Genomic DNA, 20167 nt, shown 5'->3' with positions numbered 1-20167 from the left:
GAGCAAGACTTTGTCTCAAAAAAAAAAAAAAATGAGAAAAATCTTGTCATTTGCAACAACATAGATGGATATGCAGAACATTATGCTAAGTAAAATCACCCAGGCACAGAAGAATGAATGCTGCATGAACTCACTTATATATGGAATAAAACAAAGCTGAATACACAGAAACAGAAAGTAGAATGGTGGTTACCAGGTATGGGGGAGGCCAGGAAATGGGAAGATGTAGGTCAAAGGGTACAAAGTTGCAGTCATGTGGGATGAATGCACCTAGATTACTAAAGCACAGCGGGAGGACTTGGTTAATAATACTCTGTTGTATTTAAGATTTGCTAAGGGAGTAGATTTTAGGTGCTCTAATCACACACAAGAGGTTATGTGGAAGGCGATGGATATGTTCAGTTGCTTGCCTGTAGTACTCATTTCACAATGTATGTATATATCAAAACATCATGTTCCACAACTGAAATGTATATAATAAGAGAGAAAGAAAAAATGATCTCACTCTTACGTGTGTGTATATGATGTTAAATGTATTGTCCCCTAACTCATATGTGCTGCTACCGACCAGTGAAGGTCAGCTCTCAGGAAGTGTACTCAATTTGCTTGCATGCACGGTGAACACGCTCCTGACGGGCCAGGAGGAGGCTTAATGTTACAGGCATGTGTCAGTCACCCGAGGGTTCTGAGTAAACCCGAACGCTCGCTTGTGCATCCTGCTGCCCTTCAAGTGCGCTTTCATCAGCCCCTCCGCTACAGAGTCCACTTCCATCCCGGTCTCTCTCACAGCTTTCATCTACCAAAGCGCACTTGGTGCTTGGCAGTGCGCTCTCCTGGGAAGCTGGATCTTGGAACAGCAGGACTAATGCATAAATGCAGGTTACAAAGTCGAGCCCAAAAAACCCATTTTAGAAAACACACTCAGACTTCTGGCGTCTCAGGCCAATGCCCCTTGCCTGCCTCTCTCTCTGTCCAGGTTCCTCCCCCGTGATTTCTTCACATTCTTGCAGTATCCAGGAAATTGCATATGCAGAGAGCTGAGGCATTCTTGTGGCTCATGGCGCATCTGCAGAAAGGCTCTTTCAAGAAAGCCTCTCCTGTCCCTGTCTGAAATCTCTCACCTTGAGTTCCCCACCCTGAGGCTGTCCCCCTGAAGAAAGCTCTGGGACCACAGGAAGAACACCACTCCCCAGCACCCCTGCCTCCCAAGCCTGTTCTTCAGGCAGAATGCCCCCGGCTGGCCAGTCTCGCTCCCATGAGCAGGTGCCTTGAGTGGATGAATGCAGCAGGTCTCCACCTGAGCCCTGAGATTTCTGTCTTTCTGGAGCCCTATGGTTCCCCAGAAAATTGCTTGTTGTCTAGACATGGCACATTTTCCCTCTTCAGCTGTTTCCCATTCACTCTGGATTAAGCTCTCATTGGAAATAAATGATGTCACCATCCAGGCACGCCTGAGACCTAGAAGAAGAGGTTTCCTTCCCCAGAGGGAGGCCTCACGATTCCTGCAGCAGAAAATGAGCCTCCAGTGATGCAAACATCCAGGAAGAAGGGGAGACCCACTTTGTGCCACTCGCTCATCTTACAGAAGGGCAGGCGGAGGGCTTCCAGCGGTGGACCCGGCCCATCAGGACCTCTCCACAGGGGACTGCCAGCCAAGGGCCCGCAGTAGCCCAGGGAGGCTGTGGCCTGCATGGACTTGCCTGCTGAGCCCCTCCTTCCCCAGCAACAGAGGAGCCTTTGAACTAGCTGTTCTGGAGGCTGAGCGGGTGGCTGGAGGAGGTAGCTGTGGTGGCACCTTTCAGTGGCCTGCATGTTTGCGGAGCCCCGCAACAGGGCTGACCTCATGTTCTTTCTTGGGGAGCTCCGGAGAGGGAGCTGGGGCACACAGGCAGGTGAGGTAAGGCTGCCAGCATGCTTGTACCCAAACTCATGACATAGAAAAACCTGCGGGAGTTGCACACATTCACCTCCAGAGGGCAGGGAAGACAAGCTACAGCTTATCTCTGAAGGCGCCTTTGCAGGTGTCACTAAGATCAATTTCTAGGCAACACAAAGCGATGGAGAGGCCATCCCACTCCTGCTGCGAGTGCTTGGCCCATCTAGGGTCCAGGTGGCGTCACCCTCACCTGAATCTGCAGGTGTCTGAGAGGAACTTACAATCACTAGTTCCTAGTGAGAGGAACTCTACGATCTGGAGGACTGGCCCCATGTAAACATTCAAGGACCTAATCCACTTCTTCAGGTGGATTTGTTTGTCTCTACTTCTTAATATGAATTTCTCTTCTTGTCCCAGAGGCAAACATCCCTCCTTCTCCCCTTCCACCCACCTGCCCTTGCCCCTCACTTCCTCCAGGTCCACGTGGCAGACTCCTCCTTTAGCCCTCTAGAACGCCATCTAGCAGGCCTAGCTCTCCCTTCCTCTCATGCCTCTGTTGCTGCCTTCGCCTCCTCGTTTCAGAATGACTTGACGATGAGGTTACCCAGCTGTCTGTCTCCTACCCCTACTTCTACTCCTAGAAGGCAGAGAACTGTCTTTGGGGTCTGAGCACCCAGCACATACCAGGCGTATCTTTACATTCAATAAATATTACATTTCACTACATTTCTACTTTATAAAAACAATGTTATTATTATGAAATAATATATGGTCTGTCACCACAACCTGACTTTGGGCCCCTGGAAGGCAAGGACTACATCTCCTAACACTCTGCATTTCCCATTGAGGGAAGCCTCCACTACAGGAAGCATCAGATCTCCTACAGCTGCTGCTGCTGATGTGAGAACAATAAGGACATGCCTCAAAGCACCGTGATGAGCCAAGTGTCTATTCTGGGGGAGATAACCAGCGATGATGAGACTGATATAGTAAGAGTGGCCATGGGCTCAATAATTACAAAATGGCCAGAACTGTCCTAAGTGTGGTGGGAACATTGGCTCATTGAATCCTTAGGACCATCTTGGTAGAGAAGTCTTGGTTCCCACTTTCAAAGAATGAAAATGGAGCCTGCGGAGTTCAATGAAAACGTCTTTATAGTCGCACAGCTGGTGAGACGGGAGCACGGGCTTGCAATCGGGTCTTTTAAACTCCAGGGCAGGACACCGCACTCTCTTTAGTTTGAGGGTTCCTTTGCCCCTCATGACTATCCTTAAGACATTGCAGTCATTTCTGCAGCCTGTTGAGGGGCCACCATGAGCAAGGAAGTGGAGAACTGCTCCAAGGAGTCGCCCCATCTCTCAAGGTGGCTCCGTGAAAGCATCCCTTCCCTTAGAGAAATGACTGCTGTAGCCACGAGATGCTAAATGTAACAGGCAGCAGCTGGTGTTGCAAAGGAGTTAAAAGCGAGTTTCCAAAATTCCACAGGACAGGTCCCAGAAGGGAAGAACGCCCTGCCTACTGTGAGCCCTGACTCACCTGGGGCTGATCATGTTGAAAACAGCCACGGTCAGGGGCTGGCCATGTTGAACACGGCCACGGTTAGAGGCTTACCATGTTGAACACGGCCATGGTTAATATGATGGCTGTGGTGATGATCGTGAGAGAGATCCGTGGCCAGGGGCGGTTGGCAATGATGCCCGAGGACTTCAAAAGCCACATGAGCAGGGGAGAGGCTTTTTTGCTGCATTGCTAGGAGAAGAGAGAAAGAAAAAGAAAAGCATTGCTAGTTTATGACTCCTCTCCAGTTTCTTGATGACAATGTTTAAAACCACAAGAAGCACCAACATTGTTCATAAACAAGTAGATTCGATCCTCCCTGGGGACTCATACCAAGTCACAAACCTTATGAAAATTATGTTGGCATCATTGCTACCAATTGAGAACACATTAAATGCCTATGACAAAGGTACATGGTGCTTGTATGTCTTTTAAAACAGACCTGAAGTGATGTTTTTAAGTGATTCCTTTCTCAAAGGAAAAATGTCCATTAATTAAATCACGCTGGGGGATATATTGGGACTCTGATCACAGCTACAATGAAAGTTATCATTTATTCAGCTGATTTATGTGGAAAGAGATGGGCACATCTCCTGACCCTTTTAATGCTGCATTAGCAGATCACAAGAACACAGCCCAGGCCACAGACTTAGTTTGGCACCTAAACTTATAAACACGGTATCTGAAAGTCTCAGGCATGAGGCATGATGGCTTTATGTGATCCCGTCTGGTCTTGTGGGGGTTTTCTCACACACGGAGAAGCTCTTTTTTTCCCCCAAAACATTTTTTAACAGTGTTGAGAAACACATACAACGTGCTCTTTAAACCATTTTCAAGTGTAGAGCTCAGTAGTGACAACCATATTCACGTTGTTGTGTAACAACTCTAGGATTTTCAGTCTTACCAAATTGAAACCCTATACCCATGGAAAAACAAGTCTCCATTCCTCCCTCCTCCCAGCCCCCGGCAACCACCATTTCCCTTCCTGTTTCCACGATTGTGACTACTCTAAGACCTCGTATAAGTGGAACCATCTAGTAGTTCTCCTTTTGTGACTGGCTTATTTCTCTCAGCATAATGTCTCCAAGGATCATGATGCTGTAGCATTATGCCAAGACTTCTTGTTTTAAAGCCTGAATAAAACTCCATTGTATGGATCTATACTTTTTTTTTTTAATCCATTCATAAAATAGACACTGAGTTGCTTCACCTCTTGGCTGTTGTGAATATGCTGCTGTACATATGGGGGTTGGGGAAGCTTTTTGGATATAGGAAGGAATTGAGGTTTTGGGGAACGACAGCCAGCATTTGCTCCCCATTCACTATGGGGTCTCAGTGAATGAGCTGACCCATCCTGAGGGTCACCTTTCCAAGGATTCTCACCATCTCCCAGGTGTGAGTGTGGAGCGGTACACAGAATTCCACTGAACTGTGAGTGACATCAGCTCTGCCTATGCAGATGCTGCGTGTGCATAATTTGCATACGTTATCTGATATGACAAGCAGGATGTAAAAGTACTCCAGGGATTGATATCTTCACACTAAAGGGATGTGGTCCCAAGACTATATGTCTTGGAAACAAACAAAGAAAAAGGTGACGATTTCAAGAAATTCACAAGAAGGAATAATGTAAATTATACCCTTTGATTGATACTACTAAGTTAATCTATTGGCAAACAAAGCTGGTGTGACATCAGTGAAATTCAAATTCAAATAAAGAATATTCCTGAACAGCATGAATAGGCTGCGCTTTTAGTTCTCTACTTCTTTCACATCTTTTTGTATTGTTCCTAAAATTATTGTTGCCCTAAGCGTTGCTCTACGTTCAATGCTGATACAGCAGTTGAATGAGAGTCTAAACACAGGAGACAGGAGTTGAGAAGGGTGAAGAATCAGCCAGTGGCCTAGCTTCAAACCTCCACTGCTGGGAAACTTGCTGCCAGTTAATGATCGTCTCGGAAATGGGGTCTCAGTTTCTTCCTCTCGGAAATGGGGATAACAACAGTACCTGCCTCCTCTGTCTTTCCAGAGGTTTAAACGAGTTAGAGAAGGTGTGTGCAACAGGACTTACAAGTGTTCACTCTTCTTGTTATTTCAATGAAGAAAACACAACATTTCTTAGAACATTTTAATGACCAAATTCCTATTTGCTGTATATCTATGTAAGCAACAACGACAACAACAACAAAATCTCCTTCTCTCTACTCCTTTCCACCATGGTGGTTTTGTTTTTTTTTTCTTCCTTCCAGCTCCTGATAGGAAAAGATGAAGAATGTTTGTTTACAGCGCACATGCCCCACTGAGGGAGACACGGGACCAGGTTCGGGGTTCACTTCTTGGGCTGATTTTCCCGGGCCCTCCTCTCATTTCTCCGAGTACCTACCAGGGAGCTTGAGCCAGGGCTGCCCTCAGCAGCAAAGGCTGCCCAGAGCTGGACTGCTGGCTGGTGGCAGGGGGCGCCTCGGCCCAGCTCTGCAGGGCCTCTGATCACCAGCAGCAGAAGAACCAGAACTGCACTTGACGCTTCTACTCAAGAACAGGTTTGGATAGGGGTTGGTGGTGGCAGCAAATCTGTCATGCAGTAAGATGTCCCTTAATGCTCTAAACATGCAGCATCTTAGAGGGTCAGGTAGCCAGAAAACATCCACCCACGAATGGTTATCATTAAACATCCACCCATGAATGGTTATCATTATTGTTTAATGCATGCTACTTCTAATAATATTGATATCACAAAACACAGTCAAATCTGTGTTCTTTTTTTTTTTTTTTTTCCCTGAGACGTAGTCTCACTCTGTCGCCACTCAGGCTGGAGTGCAATGGCGTGATCTCTGCTCACTGCAACCCCCGCCTCCTGGGTTCAAGCAATTCTCCTGTCTCAGCCTCCTGAGTGGTTGAGCTTTTTTTGGCCATTACATTTAAACCGCAATTACTTTTGCACCAACCTATAATAAACTATGAAGAGCCGAGCTTCAAATGAAATATCATGCTCATCTAACTCAGATTCCATTGGATGATGGCATTTGGTTTGATTCTCGCAAATTAGGACAATATTTTTATATTCACATCCAGATTGACTACAATTAGTATCTTTAAGAGAAAATTATTAAAATCAATGCTCTTATGTTTGTGAAATTATCAATGAGATGACAATGAAAATGTTAATGGCAGAACATTTAAAAAGTTTATTACTTCAGGAGAAAATGTACATCTAGCTAAGATTGCATATCACTGTCAATTAGGTAAAATATCTAGTTATTACACAGACAAATTTTTGAAATTACAAAATTAAAACAAGTTACTGTGTTTGAAGATTTAGAAAAATACATGGTGATAATCTTGTCAGATATGCTATCTAATAGGAATATGTTGTATTCTGCTCATAGGCTAGTAATTTACTAAAACAGACCTGGGCAGATATGCAGGAATTTTTTTTCCGTTCATGTGACATGACAGGCAAAATGACAAATCAGCAGCACTTGCAGCTACTTACTAGACGCATGGGGGTTCGGCAGACATGGGTTTGGCACTACAGGTTCAGGATGCACTTGGTTCAATTGCTTCACCCATGCAGTTTCCATGCACGTCTCAAAGTTCTCCCTCACAATTGTTTTAAAACTTATGCCAAATGTGTTGTTCCAGAGGTCAGGGAGACAGGTGACTATCTTTCCTTGTCACTAAGCAGCGACAAGGTAAGTAAACCTGTTCTGAAGTGTAAAAATTGGTAAGCATTACTGCCATCAAGGACAAGGAAGTAGAAGAGAACAAAAAGGTGACAGTTGCAATGACAATGACGAAAGAGGGAGTGGAGGATCAAATTGGTGGGGGGAGCAGAAGAAATCAATGATGGGGCTAAGAGGAGAAACAAGACTAAGATCCTCAAATGGAAGGAATCTGATTAAGAAAAACAGAGACACTTGATTCAGTGTGTAGCTCTGTAGAAAAATTACAGCTTGGCTCTTGATATGATCATTGGCTTCAGTTTATCCTGTTTTTGATTAAGTATTAAAGGCCCTGGTGGAAAAACATTTATCAAAATTCAGACCATCCTAATTAAATGTTATAAGTGACAACATCTCAAAGAATATTTTGGCCTTTATTTGGAAGATACTATTCAACTGAAAATGAGAAAATGCCTGCTGTGAGCCCAGCTGGTGCAGTCATTTGCTTTGATCTTTGGTTTAATTCCTGGCATAATTTCAGTCACATCTGTTTCTTCCCTTACTTGATCATCTCACTGAACCCCATGATTGGCTCTTACTTACAGTGAGCTCACCGTGTACCTTCTAGAAATGCTCTTGGATGTGAATATCACATTCATCCACTAACAAACAAGGCATTGGTACTAAATGTAGTGGGAGATGTAATAAAAGCAGCAATATAAATTTATAGGAAAATCCCGGCCAGGCACGGTGGCTCATGCTAGTAATCCCAGCACTTTGGGAGGCTGAGATGGGCGGATCATGAGGTCAGGAGTTCGAGACTATCCTGGCCAACATGGTGAAACCCTGCCTCTACTAAAGACAAAAATTAGCCGAGTGTGGTGGCGGGTGCCTGTAATCCCAGCTACTAAGGAGGCTGAGGCAAGAGAACTGCTTGAACCCAGGAGGCAGAGGTTGCAGTGAGCTGAGATTGCACTACTGTACTCCAGCTTGAGTGACAGAGCAAGACTCTGTCTCAGAAAAAAAAAAAAAAAAAAGGAAAATCCTATCATAGAATTGATGGTGGGGATAATGAGCAGTGGGGTGTGGTAGGAAAAACTTGGGATGAATCCCAACGCTCCTAATCCAGTACATGCAGCTCCTCTTCAGAAAAACAAAATGTTCATGCATGATCCACCAAAAATATCAGCCAGCTTCTCTTCCTTCCCTCTCTTCCTTTTTTTCTTCCCTTGTTTTGATCCACTTGCAATGGAAACAACTGGTAGTCTCTCAAATTAAGTTAAATCTAATTTTTTTCACTCTAAAATTAATTCTTCATAATTTAACTTAATCATTATAAAAGTAGACTTCATTTACAGTTTCATTAGTATCCATTTTAAAAATCAGATGAGACACTTGAAGTAGAAGCTCATATTAAGTGAAATTAATAAAATGAAAAAAAAATCCAGAAAAGTTATCAAGATATCTGAGTAGCTGAGAAGCAAACTTTTATTATCAGAAAAACAAAATCCATCTTAAAATCTTGCTTGGAAAATATGGTGGTTTCGTGTTTCATAGAAACATGTACTTTTGTGTATTTGCCTAAAGGAACATCTACTTTGGCATTTTAATTAGCTGAGGACCATCGTTCTGAATGGCAGGAATAAGCCGGAGCAATAATTACTTGTAACGTTTAATGTCACAAAGACTGTGATGTGTACTTTGATTATTTAATTGTCCTTTAATTTCCCATGGGAAGGCTTCTTTATGCCAATCAATCATATTTTACAAAATCCACCTTTTTCTTCCTCACGCCCTGGGTGAGCCACCTCCCTGCACTGTTGCTCCACTGGGTACCACACTGCATCATTTTTGCTGACATGCTTGTCTCCGGCCAAATGCAGAGCTGACTGAGGACAGCGACCACATCGCACTTGTCTCTGTTTTCTCAGAAGCCAGTATAATGTTTGTTAAATGGTAGGAACTCACCAAATATGTGGTGATTCTATTTACTATTTTTAATGATGGACTCAAAGGGAAATGACCAGGGCACAGAAACAAAGAGAGAGCTCAGTGATAAAAGGACTGAGGCTGTGGGGTGGGTCCAGGAGTGTCCTAGATCGGGACTCAGGCTATGGCACTTAGCGGGTGGGCTTTTAACACCCATAGGGAAAAGAAGGTATTTCCTTGGGCCAGCAAAACGTGGGCAGCTGCAGCTAAGACTCTTGAATAAAATCCAGAGCCTCAAACCGCTATTCCTTCTGTACAAAGAAGTCTAGAAGAGCTCCATTCACTAGCTCAGGGAAGTATCCACAAGCTTCTAAGGATCAATCCAAACCCTAAAGTGTTGGGTGTGAAATTATATTACCTGATTCATAATGAGAATTCCAAATTGAAGGGTTGTTAATTAGGTCAAAACCAGAGAAAATCCTTGGGGCTATGGCAGAAGCAAGAATGACACTGCTTGTAAATGATACTTTAGACTACAGAGTGCAGGGATGTCCCATCTCGGGGCTGGGGCAGTTCCTCGTGAACATAGCCTGACAATAAAAACCAAATTATAAAGTACCTAAGGCAATGGACCATATGAGGAAGAGTCAGAAAACATAAGAGGGGCCGGGCGCGGTGGCTCACGCCTGTAATCCCAGCACTTTGGGAGGCCGAGACGGGCGGATCACAAGGTCAGGAGATTGAGACCATCCTGGCTAACACTGTGAAACCCCGTCTCTACTAAAAAATACAAAAAACTAGCCGGGTGAGGTGGCGGGCGCCTGTAGTCCCAGCTACTCGTGAGGCTGAGGCAGGAGAATGGCGTGAACCCGGGAGGCGGAGCTTGCAGTGAGCTGAGATCTGGCCACTGCACTCCAGCCTGGGCGACAGAGCGAGACTCCATCTCAAAACAAACAAACAAACAAACAAAACAAAACAAAAAAAACATAAGAGGTAGAATTAGCACTACAAGATCTGCAGATACAACAATAATTTGAAATAGTTTCTAAAATAAGATTAAAGTAACAAAAGAGGGATTATAATCCATATGAATGAATGAGTTGTTAAGGAAAAATAACAAGTATTTTTAAAAATGAGCCACATAAACTTTCTAGAGATGAAAACGTAGATATTGAAATTAAAACTAAATTGTGATTGAGGAACTGGATGAAGTGCCCGTGAATGGGAGAGGCTAAGAAACATCTCAGGAAATAAACTATAAAATAGCACAGAAAGATAAAGAAGTTGAAAACAGGAAAAAGAGACTGAGACCAGAGGATATGATGAAGAGACTCAACATACCTCTAATAAAAGTTTGAAAAACACAGACCAGAAAGACCAGGGAAGGGACGAAACACAAGGAGATATTGGACAATGACGTTGCAGACCTAGAGCGGATTATGAGGTCTGTGGTTGAGAATACACAGCTGAGTCTCAAAAATAAAAGTCAGGCTACACTTTAACACACGGAATCTACTGCCCATGATTCAAAGAGCAAATCCTACAAAAACTCCCACCGAGACAAGGGACCAAGTGTCTACAACAGCTAGATGGACAGGAGAGTTAATCTCATTCCCACAGAGGCCAGGAAATTATGGAATCCTGTTTTCAGAATGTTAGAAAAAATGATAAATAATCACCATGAGGAAAAGATAAAGACTTTTAAAAACACAAAATCTGAGTGGGTATATTATTTACAAGCCCTCATGGGAAGGATGATAAAAGGAAGCATTTTAGAAATATGGAAACTGAGTCCAGAAAGGTGGAATGGTATTTGGAAAAAACAGTAAACAAATACATCATTTAACAAAAACAAGAATAAACATTGAATAATTTGAGCCATTTAAATTTAGAAAAATTTAAACAATGCTAGTATGGGAGATGAGAAATTAACAGACTCAGAGCATGGTCCCTGTATTGTTCACCAAGGAAGTGGAGATATTACTAATAATACACTTTGTTAATCACATGTAGTGTACATGTTACCTGTTTTAAGGTAATAACTGAAAAAACAAACCAAAGTATATAAGTTCCAAGTCACTGGAGAGAATAACAGAGAATAAACTCCAGGAGTCCAAAAGAAGGCAGAAAACAAGGAAAAACAAGTAGAAGCAAAAAAGATACAAAGTAAATTTTAAAATAATTGCAATGCACATAAACGGATCACACTTGTCAAATTAGAGACAGAGATGTCTGGAACAGAGAAAAGAACATAGAGCTACATGCTGTTCACCAGAGACACACCTAAAACCTATATCCTTTTAGTTGACAAGCAAAAGCTGGAAGTAGAAAGATGGAACAAGGAACACTAGGCAAATACTAACCAAATATATATATATATATAGTGGAGTGATATTAACAGGAGAGAAAACAGACTTCAAGGGAAAAACACGGCTGTGGGGTAGAAAGCTTTTCTATTAGCTGGGAGTGTGACCTACTTTTCCTTTCCCAAGGCGACCTCTCTATTTGTGCTTTCATCTCTGCCTAGAAGAACGCTGGTGGGCTGGCATCGTATTATCTCTGCTATTGAAAGCACAAGGTAACAACATTGAGAGAAAAATTTTCTTCTGATATTTTCTGGCATTTTCACTTGCTGTATCCAGCATATGCGTTCTAAACGTGTTTTGGGGGTTTGTTTGTTTGGTGGTGGAATATTTGGTTAGAGTCACTCTAGACTTACGTATTTATCATAGAAACGTAAGTCTGCCTCAGGTAGTTTAGAAAGCTAAATGTGACTGTGAATGTGCACTTATTACTATTACTGCTACAGTGACAACTAGTACTATTTTTAATTGCTAATTGTAATGAAAATGTGAACTTGAATCTCTTATTCTAGTCTTAGCTTCTGCCTAGATAAAATGGATTATTTTCATTATCAAATAAAATAATGTCTGAAAACACTTTGAAGGACTATTATATGTATAAAACATTTTGTAAAGTATTATTATAATACTGAGTACTTTCTTACTAGATTATTTTAATCTAAATACAATTATAAATTAACTTTAAAAATATATCAAATGTCTTTTAAGATGAATTTACACTTTGCCCAGAACCTACTTTTAAATAAATGGGCCCAACAGCGGAAGAACATATTTTAGGAAACTAGAGTAGAGAAGAATAGGAATAGTTACTATGTGAGGTTACCATGACTTACCAATGTGATTTTGATCAATGGGTGCTAAGCAGTCACCACAAGGCAACTTTGGTGCCATGCTGGTCCATGCCCATAAGCATGGGCATCCCTGCCTAGTGCTGGGCACTGTCTGCCTGTGACTCACACCATACACAACCCTGGTACCCTCTGCAACCTGCCTCTACTATAAGGTTCCAAGGCTTGATTGCAATTCCAGCTCCAACATCTACTTGTTATATACCACTGAGAAGGCAAGTTATGTAGCATCTGTGAGATCCCGTTCTATGAAACTGTCAAATAGATATTACCTGCAAGGGCTCTTGTGAGCATAAATGAGCCAGCCAAAGCTAAGCGCCTAGCAGAGTAAGTAGGTATTTTTAATACAACATTTACTACTTACAAACTGTGATAAGGCTGGAATCAGAACCACTCATTGGGATCTTGCCCATCATAAATAGTTTGGATTTATTCCAAAGATTCTTACCCAAGGATAGGAAGCCTTTGCAGACCTCTTAGCCATTGCATTCCTGATTCTACTCCAAAGCCTCCATTTCCATCCTCAAGAGGCCTGATTACAGCTTCTTCAGCATTTTGTGTGTGTGTGTGTGTGTGTGTGTGTGTGTGTGTGTGTGTGTGTGTTGCGGGGTTGAGGGGGGAAACGTTTATTTTAAATAATTGGAAATAAAAACCCACTTAAGTGGATGGCACCTTTGGAGTTCCGGGTCCCTCATCCACAAAATTAGAGGCTGGATGAGGTTATCTCTAGGTTCCCTCTCAGCTCTTGAGTTTTAAATTCTGAAATGCTAAGTAGCATCTGATGTAGAAAGCATTTCAGAGTCAAGGAATCATGGTCAATGTGAGCAAGAAATTTCAATGCAGTGTGATGAAGGCTACCGACTCACCATCCCTTTTCTCATCCACACATTCCTTTACACATGGAACCCACCATCCTGATAGTGTGTCCGGAATTGGTGGGTTCTTGGTCTCACTGACTTCAAGAATGAAGCCACAGACCCTCGCGGTGAGTGTTACAGTTCTTAAAGATAGTGTGTCTGGAGTTTGTTCCTTCTGATGTTCGGACATGTTTGGAGTTTGCTCCTTCTGGTGGGTTTGTGGTCTCGCCGGCTTCAGGAGTGAAGCTGCAGACCTTCGTGGTGAGTGTCACAGCTCTTAAGGCGGCACGTCTGGAGTTGTTCATTCCTTCTGTCTGGAGTTGTTCATTCCTCCTGGTGGGTTCGTGGTCTCGCTGGCCTCAGGAGTGAAGCTGCAGACCTTCATGGTGAGTGTTAAAGAGACGCGTGCAACCCGGGTTCCTGCCCGCGCCTTTCCCTCCACACCTTCCGGCAAGCAGAGGGAGCTGGCTCAGGCCTCGTCCAGCCCAGAGAGGGGCTCCCACAGTGCCATGGTGGGCTGAAGGGCTCCTCAAGCACCGCCAGAGTAGACGCCGAGGCCGAGGAGGCGCCGAGAGCAAGGGCTGCTAGCATGTTGTCACCTCTCACTAGGACATCTGGAGAAGGTCCCTTAGGGCCCATCTTTCTCTGCCTGAGAATAGTTGGCAATGGTGAGATGAAGGGGCTGCTATATGGGCCCAGGAAGGCACCTGAGGCAGAGGTGTCTAATAAGATCCAACAAGTGAGCATATCAGGATGCCAGGCCCAGATGCAGAGGCTGGGAACCCACCAGAATGTGGAGCAGGATACCATGACTGTGAGCTGGATTCAGAGCTTCAAGTTCAGAAGGAGTCCAGTTGGGGTGAGAATGGGAGTGGAACATTTTCTGAGCAGTGGTGCCAGGAAATTGCACTTGGGTGCAACCCAATATTCCTTCAAGCAGAGACTGATATTAAATATTTGTCTTGTGCTTCAAGTACCAGAGTAGTACAATGAACAAAACAGGGCTGCAGTGAACTCACTGAAGATCTTTCCATCCACAAGAATGAAAGTAATAATGCAAAATGGGAATCCCAGCCAGTCAGCACGAGGGGAGTTTGTGGGGAAAAGATGGGCTCTTCAAAGTTGGGTTATGAAAGTTAGATGATGATTTCCAACTGAGGAGACAGCTGGAGGCATGTCAGAGTCAAGGAATCGCGGCGTATGTGAACAAGGCATTTGGATGCAGCGTGATGAAGGCCACTGACTCACATTCCTCCTTACGTCCACATGATCATTTACACATAAAAGCCTGGCCCCATGCTGGGATATCTGGAGAAGGTTCTGTAGGGGACACCTAACTCGGCCTGAGAAAGTTTGGCCTCCATGAGATGAGGGAGTGCTAACCAGAGCCGGATGAGAGGAGAAAGTAAGAAAGGACCCCATAAAAACGCTACAGTACAAGGAACCCTATATATTCAAGGGGAAACAGAAACAACTTAGAGGTCTCAGTGAGATCTTATGTGTTGGAGGCTAAGCTACATGACACAGATTGTCAGTCCCACGGTGTAAAAAGAAGGGCTTGGTGCAGGAGGTGGTGCAGTTTCCAGGTTTCTTGGAAGGTGCCCGGTGGCTAAGCCCACCCATGTGCACAAGAACTGAGACCTGGGCAATGTGGGGGTAGCAGGGAGCCAGCATGGGGCATGCCTCGGGTGGGAGTGAAGGGGCCAATGGAGGCAAGGGCTGGGCTTCTCACAGAAATAATGATCACAGAAAAGAAATGCCTGTCATGAGAACATGTCACTGAACAAATATTTGTATGATTTTTCTGTCAACAGGAACAAATCTGCAATTCATTATCACCCTTTTTTTTTTTTGCCTATTTTGATATTTTTCTACCTTTTCATCAAGGCCGGTTGTAAAACAAGCAATCGATTTGATTTATTGGCGTTATGCTTTTTATGCAACAGAGAATGACTGAGGCAATACTCTTGGAAGAAAACATTAGCCAGGCTGACCTCTCCTCAGCTTCCTTTATGAAGTATTACATTTTATGTTAATTCTTCATACGGAGAACTGAAAGCTGGTATTAGAGCACAAATACTGCCTTTGGCATCGAAGTTTTCAAAAAGTTGTCATATGTTAATTGAAGGTAAGTTTCGGGTATTAAATACTCTTTAATAAACTCAGTATTTAATACATAATAAATGCAAATCATTATAAAACCTTACACAACTTGGAAGCTATTAAGAAGCCAGGGAATGAGCAATTATGATGCGACAATGTTTCTCCATGACCACTGTGGAATATTTGTGATGACCAGTTTTTGACTGAATTTGGATGGCAGAGTGCAGAGTACTCTTAAGTACACTTAAGCCTTCTTAAATTGTCTATACACCAATATATTTGATGTTGCAAATTTAAAAAATCCTTACAGAATGGTTTAAACAGTAAAAAAGTACCTGTTAATAAAGTGAAAAGAATTCCTTCTTGATTTGTTCATGGATTACATCCAAGGAGGAGAAATTGCAGCTGGCCACTAGAGGGAGCCTCATTCACAGATCTTATGGAATCAAGTTTAGGAAGACCAAGTGTCACCACGTTTAGGCTTCCTGGGCACTTTGACATCATACAGGCTTCTTGTGAGGAGGAGGTAGGTACCAATTTCTTTGCAGCCTTGAAATGTTCCTTTTCTGGTACCATGGAGTCAAAAGGGACTTCCTAGCATGTGGCCTGTGGAGGCCAGGGTCCTGGGAAGCTCCAGGGATGGGAGGGCAGGAGGAGCTGTGGATGTCACCTTGACAGCTCACTGGGGCCTCAGGCTGGCCACAGGAGGGAACAAGAGCTATGGCAGGAGCAGTAGGGCGTGGGATTCCAGCGAGGCTGAAAGGGAGGCATCACAGGGGAGCAACGCTTTCCCACAGACTCAGCACAGTTGTTTCTGAGATATTTTTTTCTGCCCCCAGCTCTATGTTTCTTTAATATAACAACTTAGACACAGTAGAAAGAAAAAAAGTCAGCTTGATACCCTAAATATACCGCATGCCCTTATATCCAAGACCAGATTCCCTGGGATAGAAAATGATAAATATGACTAGTTAGGCACAATGATCTGAACTGACTTGAATAGAACTAGGTTGGGATTTCCAATGGAACCACCAATGATGGTTCTTATTTTGAAAACCTGAGAAATGGACTTCAGGAGATCTCTGGGGGTAAGGAAAAGAGCAGGGGAGCCTGTGTGCCTTTCCACCCGAGGGATGATTCTGGGAACATAGAAAACCAGGCTTCTTTCTACAATAAGCATTTTCAAACTTTGCCAAAGAGTCCCATCAGGGCCTTTCAGAGCGGATTCATATTAACCAAGGGTCCTCCCTCCTCTATACAACCCACAATGTCTTCAGGGGGCTTCAGAACCCAGATGCTATGTGTGCATTTGGGTAAAGCAGAAACCACAGTCCCATTTTTGGAAGAGCTTTCAATACAATTTGAAACATCTAAACTATTATACAGTAAACAAAATCCACACAAGTTTGCAACGGTATAAGGCACAGAGGGCAAAGTGCTTACTGCCGGCTACAGAAAGGCAGAGACAAGCTTTGGAATCTTAACCAGCCTTGGCCAAAGGCTTTCAGCACGTCAGACTGGAATGCAATGGACGGTCTGGGGGTCAGGACTGCCACTTTTCAGAGCTTTTGAAGGGAGGACGAGGATTCTAAGAGGCCACTATCGCGCTGTCCTGATGTTGTTGCTAGCAGTAGTGGTGTGTTTTATGAAAAGCAAAATAACATGGCAATAAAGCCACAGATGCAAACTGTAAACCCACACAGAATAAGAAAAAGTTCTTTCATAGAAGCCACAACAGTCCTGAGAGGTAACAGACAGACCACAAACCTCAGGAGGCTTCCTTGGCGGTGTCATGTAAATGGGTTTGTCACAGTCTAACTGGCAGAAGAAATCATGATTTTGACAATGTGAAAATATCTAGACTCTAGTCTATAACTGCAGAACTCACATAAAATGCACACACTGAAAAATATTTTAAAGAACATTTCTATTTATTTTTTATAATAGGTTATTAATTATCATGTTAAAATTTTTATTTAAAAAAAAATCTCTGAAGCTTCTCTTGAGAATGCCCATGACCTCTGTTGAGAAGCTCAGAGTGGCCTCTCTGTCCCAGTTCATCTCCATGGAACAAAACAAAATAGTGGCTTCTCTTCAGGGCCTTCTATCCCATTGTTTGCTTCCTTAGGATGCTCTCCTAGACCGATGGCCAGCTAGCAACACTTGCTTTAGACTTCCAATTTTAGATTTAATCTGTATGTCCAGAACCAGCATCTAAACCTGATTGGCTTAAATTAAACACTAATAAAAGATATTTTAATATATGCTTTCTTCAACGACTCCAACATTGTATAGCTTGAAAGTGACTGTAGCGATGTATTAGGTTTACTTTTTTTTTTTTTTTTAATTTTACTTTAAGTTCTGGGATACATGCCCTGAACGTGCAGGTTTGTTACATAGGTATGTATGTGCCATGGTGGTTTGCTGTACCTATGAACCCATCATCTAGGTTTTATGCCCCACATGCATTAGGTATTTGTCCTAATGCTGCTATCCCTCCCCTTTTTCCCTACCCCCCAACAGGCCCCAGTGTGTGATGCTCCCCTCCCTGTGTCCATGTGTTCTCATTGTTCAACTCCCACTTACGAGTGAGGACAGGCAGTGTTTGGTTTTCTGTTCCTGTGTTAGTTTTAATTCTCCTGTACACTGAAAGTCTCGTATTATACTTGCATTTGCTGCTATAAATACTCTGAAAACTTAGAGGAAATGATAAAAATATATTGACAGAACCAAATAGCAAGAATGCAATCTTCTGATGTGACTTGGAATGTTTTAAATCATCTTTGTATTTGTGTCTTGGTTGTGCATGAGCTGTCCCAGTCTATATTCTGGCCTATAGACCTGAAGGGTGCATATTTCCTTAACTGGGATCTGGAGTTCTTGAAGTGGTAAAGCAATAAGCTCCTTGTTTCTGAAAGTTTTAGGTAAGAAATCGGCTCTCATGAAATGAGCATACTTTTCAAAGCAGCGCCACATTTGAATACCTACCAGAAGCTGTCCAGCAAAGCAGACGAAGAGGATGAAGGCCAGCAAGAGAAACGCAGCCCCAAAGGAGATGCCCAGGACGGACGTTCTACCAGGAAACAAAAAGTAGCAAGTCAGGGTGGAGATCGTTTCTATCATTCTGGAAAGTTACCAGTAATACTTTTGGGTTAATGAGGACTTTATTAGATTCGGACTGCAATCCTCACTACATTTTTGAGAATTAAAAATGGAGCTAAAATACCACACACATGTCCATAGAAAAGGGTCTACACAGCGATGGCCAATCAACTTATTCTGACTCAATAAAACTGCCTCGTAAGCATCAGTTCTTTATGAAGGATAAAGAATCTTTTTAAATGACTTGCCCATGTGTCTGGCAGTTTCATGTGGTACTTGGCCACATCCCCCATCTCGGTGGCCTCTTCACTGCCAGTGAGATCCTGGCAGCTGCTGCCTTAAGGACAGCCTCACCTTGATAGCCTGGAAGTCCTCAAGTTCCACCCTTGTTCCTGTTGACCCAGGAGACATTGAGTCCTCACCCCGCCCCCGCCAATCTCATGCAACCAGATTCAACCTATTTTGTTCAACATACATGCAGCAAAATGTGTAGCAAGGCTTTTTACATGCTTGAGTGCGCCAATGAACTCAAAAGCATCCCAGGATCATGTGAAAAACACGCCTACCGAGTTGCAAATTCTGCTACTGACAGATTACAGGTTTATTTATAAGAATTGTATACATATCCGAAAGGTCCTTTAATTAATTAAATAATTCAAAGCCTTTTAAAACTGAGTTTAATGCAAGCATAGAAGTTACAGAGGTATAAAAAGGACTGAAGCACAGTGAATCATCAAAGATGAGATGCAAGTGGAACATCCAAAGAGAGGTTGGATGGTGTCTGAGACCAAAATGGAACCTCATGCCAATGAGGTTGGCTAGAGACAGTGAAGAAACAGAGGATTTGGCTGAGAAGAGGAGTAACATCCAGAAACGACGATGTATGGGACAGAAGAACCAGATATAAGACAGCCACAAGCTGACATCATCCTGCAAGTGCACTCCTGTGAGCCCCACAGAAAGAGAAACAAATTGAGCAGTTAGTGCCCTGAGTAAATCCCCTGATGCTGTCATGATGAGAAGCTGTCCTCAACTCTCTATCTCAGATACCTACTCTATTAAGAGAGATGACTACAGGGACACACATCAAATGACATCTAGAAAAACTCGAATTCAAACCAACAATTGGACCTGACCCAATCAATGACTTTTGGGCAATGAGTCATGTCCTGGACATGATTCACAATGCTTTCAAACACCCGGCCTGATAATAATATTTGTTCAGATTTTATGAGTGATGATAAGACTCTGCGGGAAGGTGTGTATATACCAAGTACACCTAGATTGTTGACTAGTCTGATGGGCCAGGCTAATGCTAGGCTGTTCTGACACAAAGATGAGTAAGATGTGATCCTGCAGCAGCGGGAGGAGTGCCAGCCCACATCTCAGAGCTATGGAGGGTGCTTGCCATTATCCTCATGACTAAAGGCGACCACAGTGATTCATCTGCTGAGCTTTGATTTGCTATCTTCTCTTCTGTTTTTACGAAGGAGCTCTGACAGGTTTTTTTTTTTTTTGGACATTGTGCTCTCCTAGCTTTTTCTTGGTGTCAAGATAATGCCATATTCATAAGGCTGAGTTTAGAAACAACATTTCGTCTTTTTTTTTTAGACCCCAAACTGTTTAAATACTGAATGAATGATATCTTCTTGAAGGTGTGATAAAACTCAAGTATGAAATTATCCGTGATGATGATGGTGATGATGATGATGATGATGGTGATGGTAATGATGATGGTGATGATGATGACATAGGTGATGTGGTGATGGTGACAGGGATGGTGATGGTGATAGTGGTGATGGTGATGGTGATGGTGATGATGATGGTGATGGTGGTGATGATGATGATGATAATGAGGATGGTGATGATG

General features: G+C 43.1%; 1 protein-coding gene and 1 long non-coding RNA gene across 2 annotated transcripts in view; one reads left to right on the top strand and one right to left on the bottom strand.

The window, feature by feature from the left end:
* ADCY2 (adenylate cyclase 2 (brain)) overlaps positions 1 to 20167 on the bottom strand; it is a 420021-nt gene that overhangs the window by 72821 nt on the left and 327033 nt on the right. The window contains exons 14-15 of the mRNA XM_011940963.1: positions 18184 to 18268; positions 3488 to 3625 (exon numbers count right to left, since the gene is read on the bottom strand). Coding sequence (XP_011796353.1) covers positions 3488 to 3625; positions 18184 to 18268 — 223 coding nt within the window. The remainder of the gene's footprint in view (positions 1 to 3487; positions 3626 to 18183; positions 18269 to 20167) is intronic.
* Positions 11577 to 20167, top strand: part of LOC105510961 — a 41777-nt gene continuing 33186 nt past the window's right edge. The window contains exons 1-2 of the long non-coding RNA XR_001001642.1: positions 11577 to 11602; positions 15586 to 15721. This is a non-coding gene — a long non-coding RNA (uncharacterized LOC105510961). The remainder of the gene's footprint in view (positions 11603 to 15585; positions 15722 to 20167) is intronic.

The sequence above is a fragment of the Colobus angolensis genome, unplaced genomic scaffold (assembly GCF_000951035.1).
Source record: "Colobus angolensis palliatus isolate OR3802 unplaced genomic scaffold, Cang.pa_1.0 Scaffold196, whole genome shotgun sequence".
NCBI lineage: Eukaryota > Metazoa > Chordata > Mammalia > Primates > Cercopithecidae > Colobus > Colobus angolensis.
This window is presented reverse-complemented; position numbering and strand designations above follow the sequence as displayed.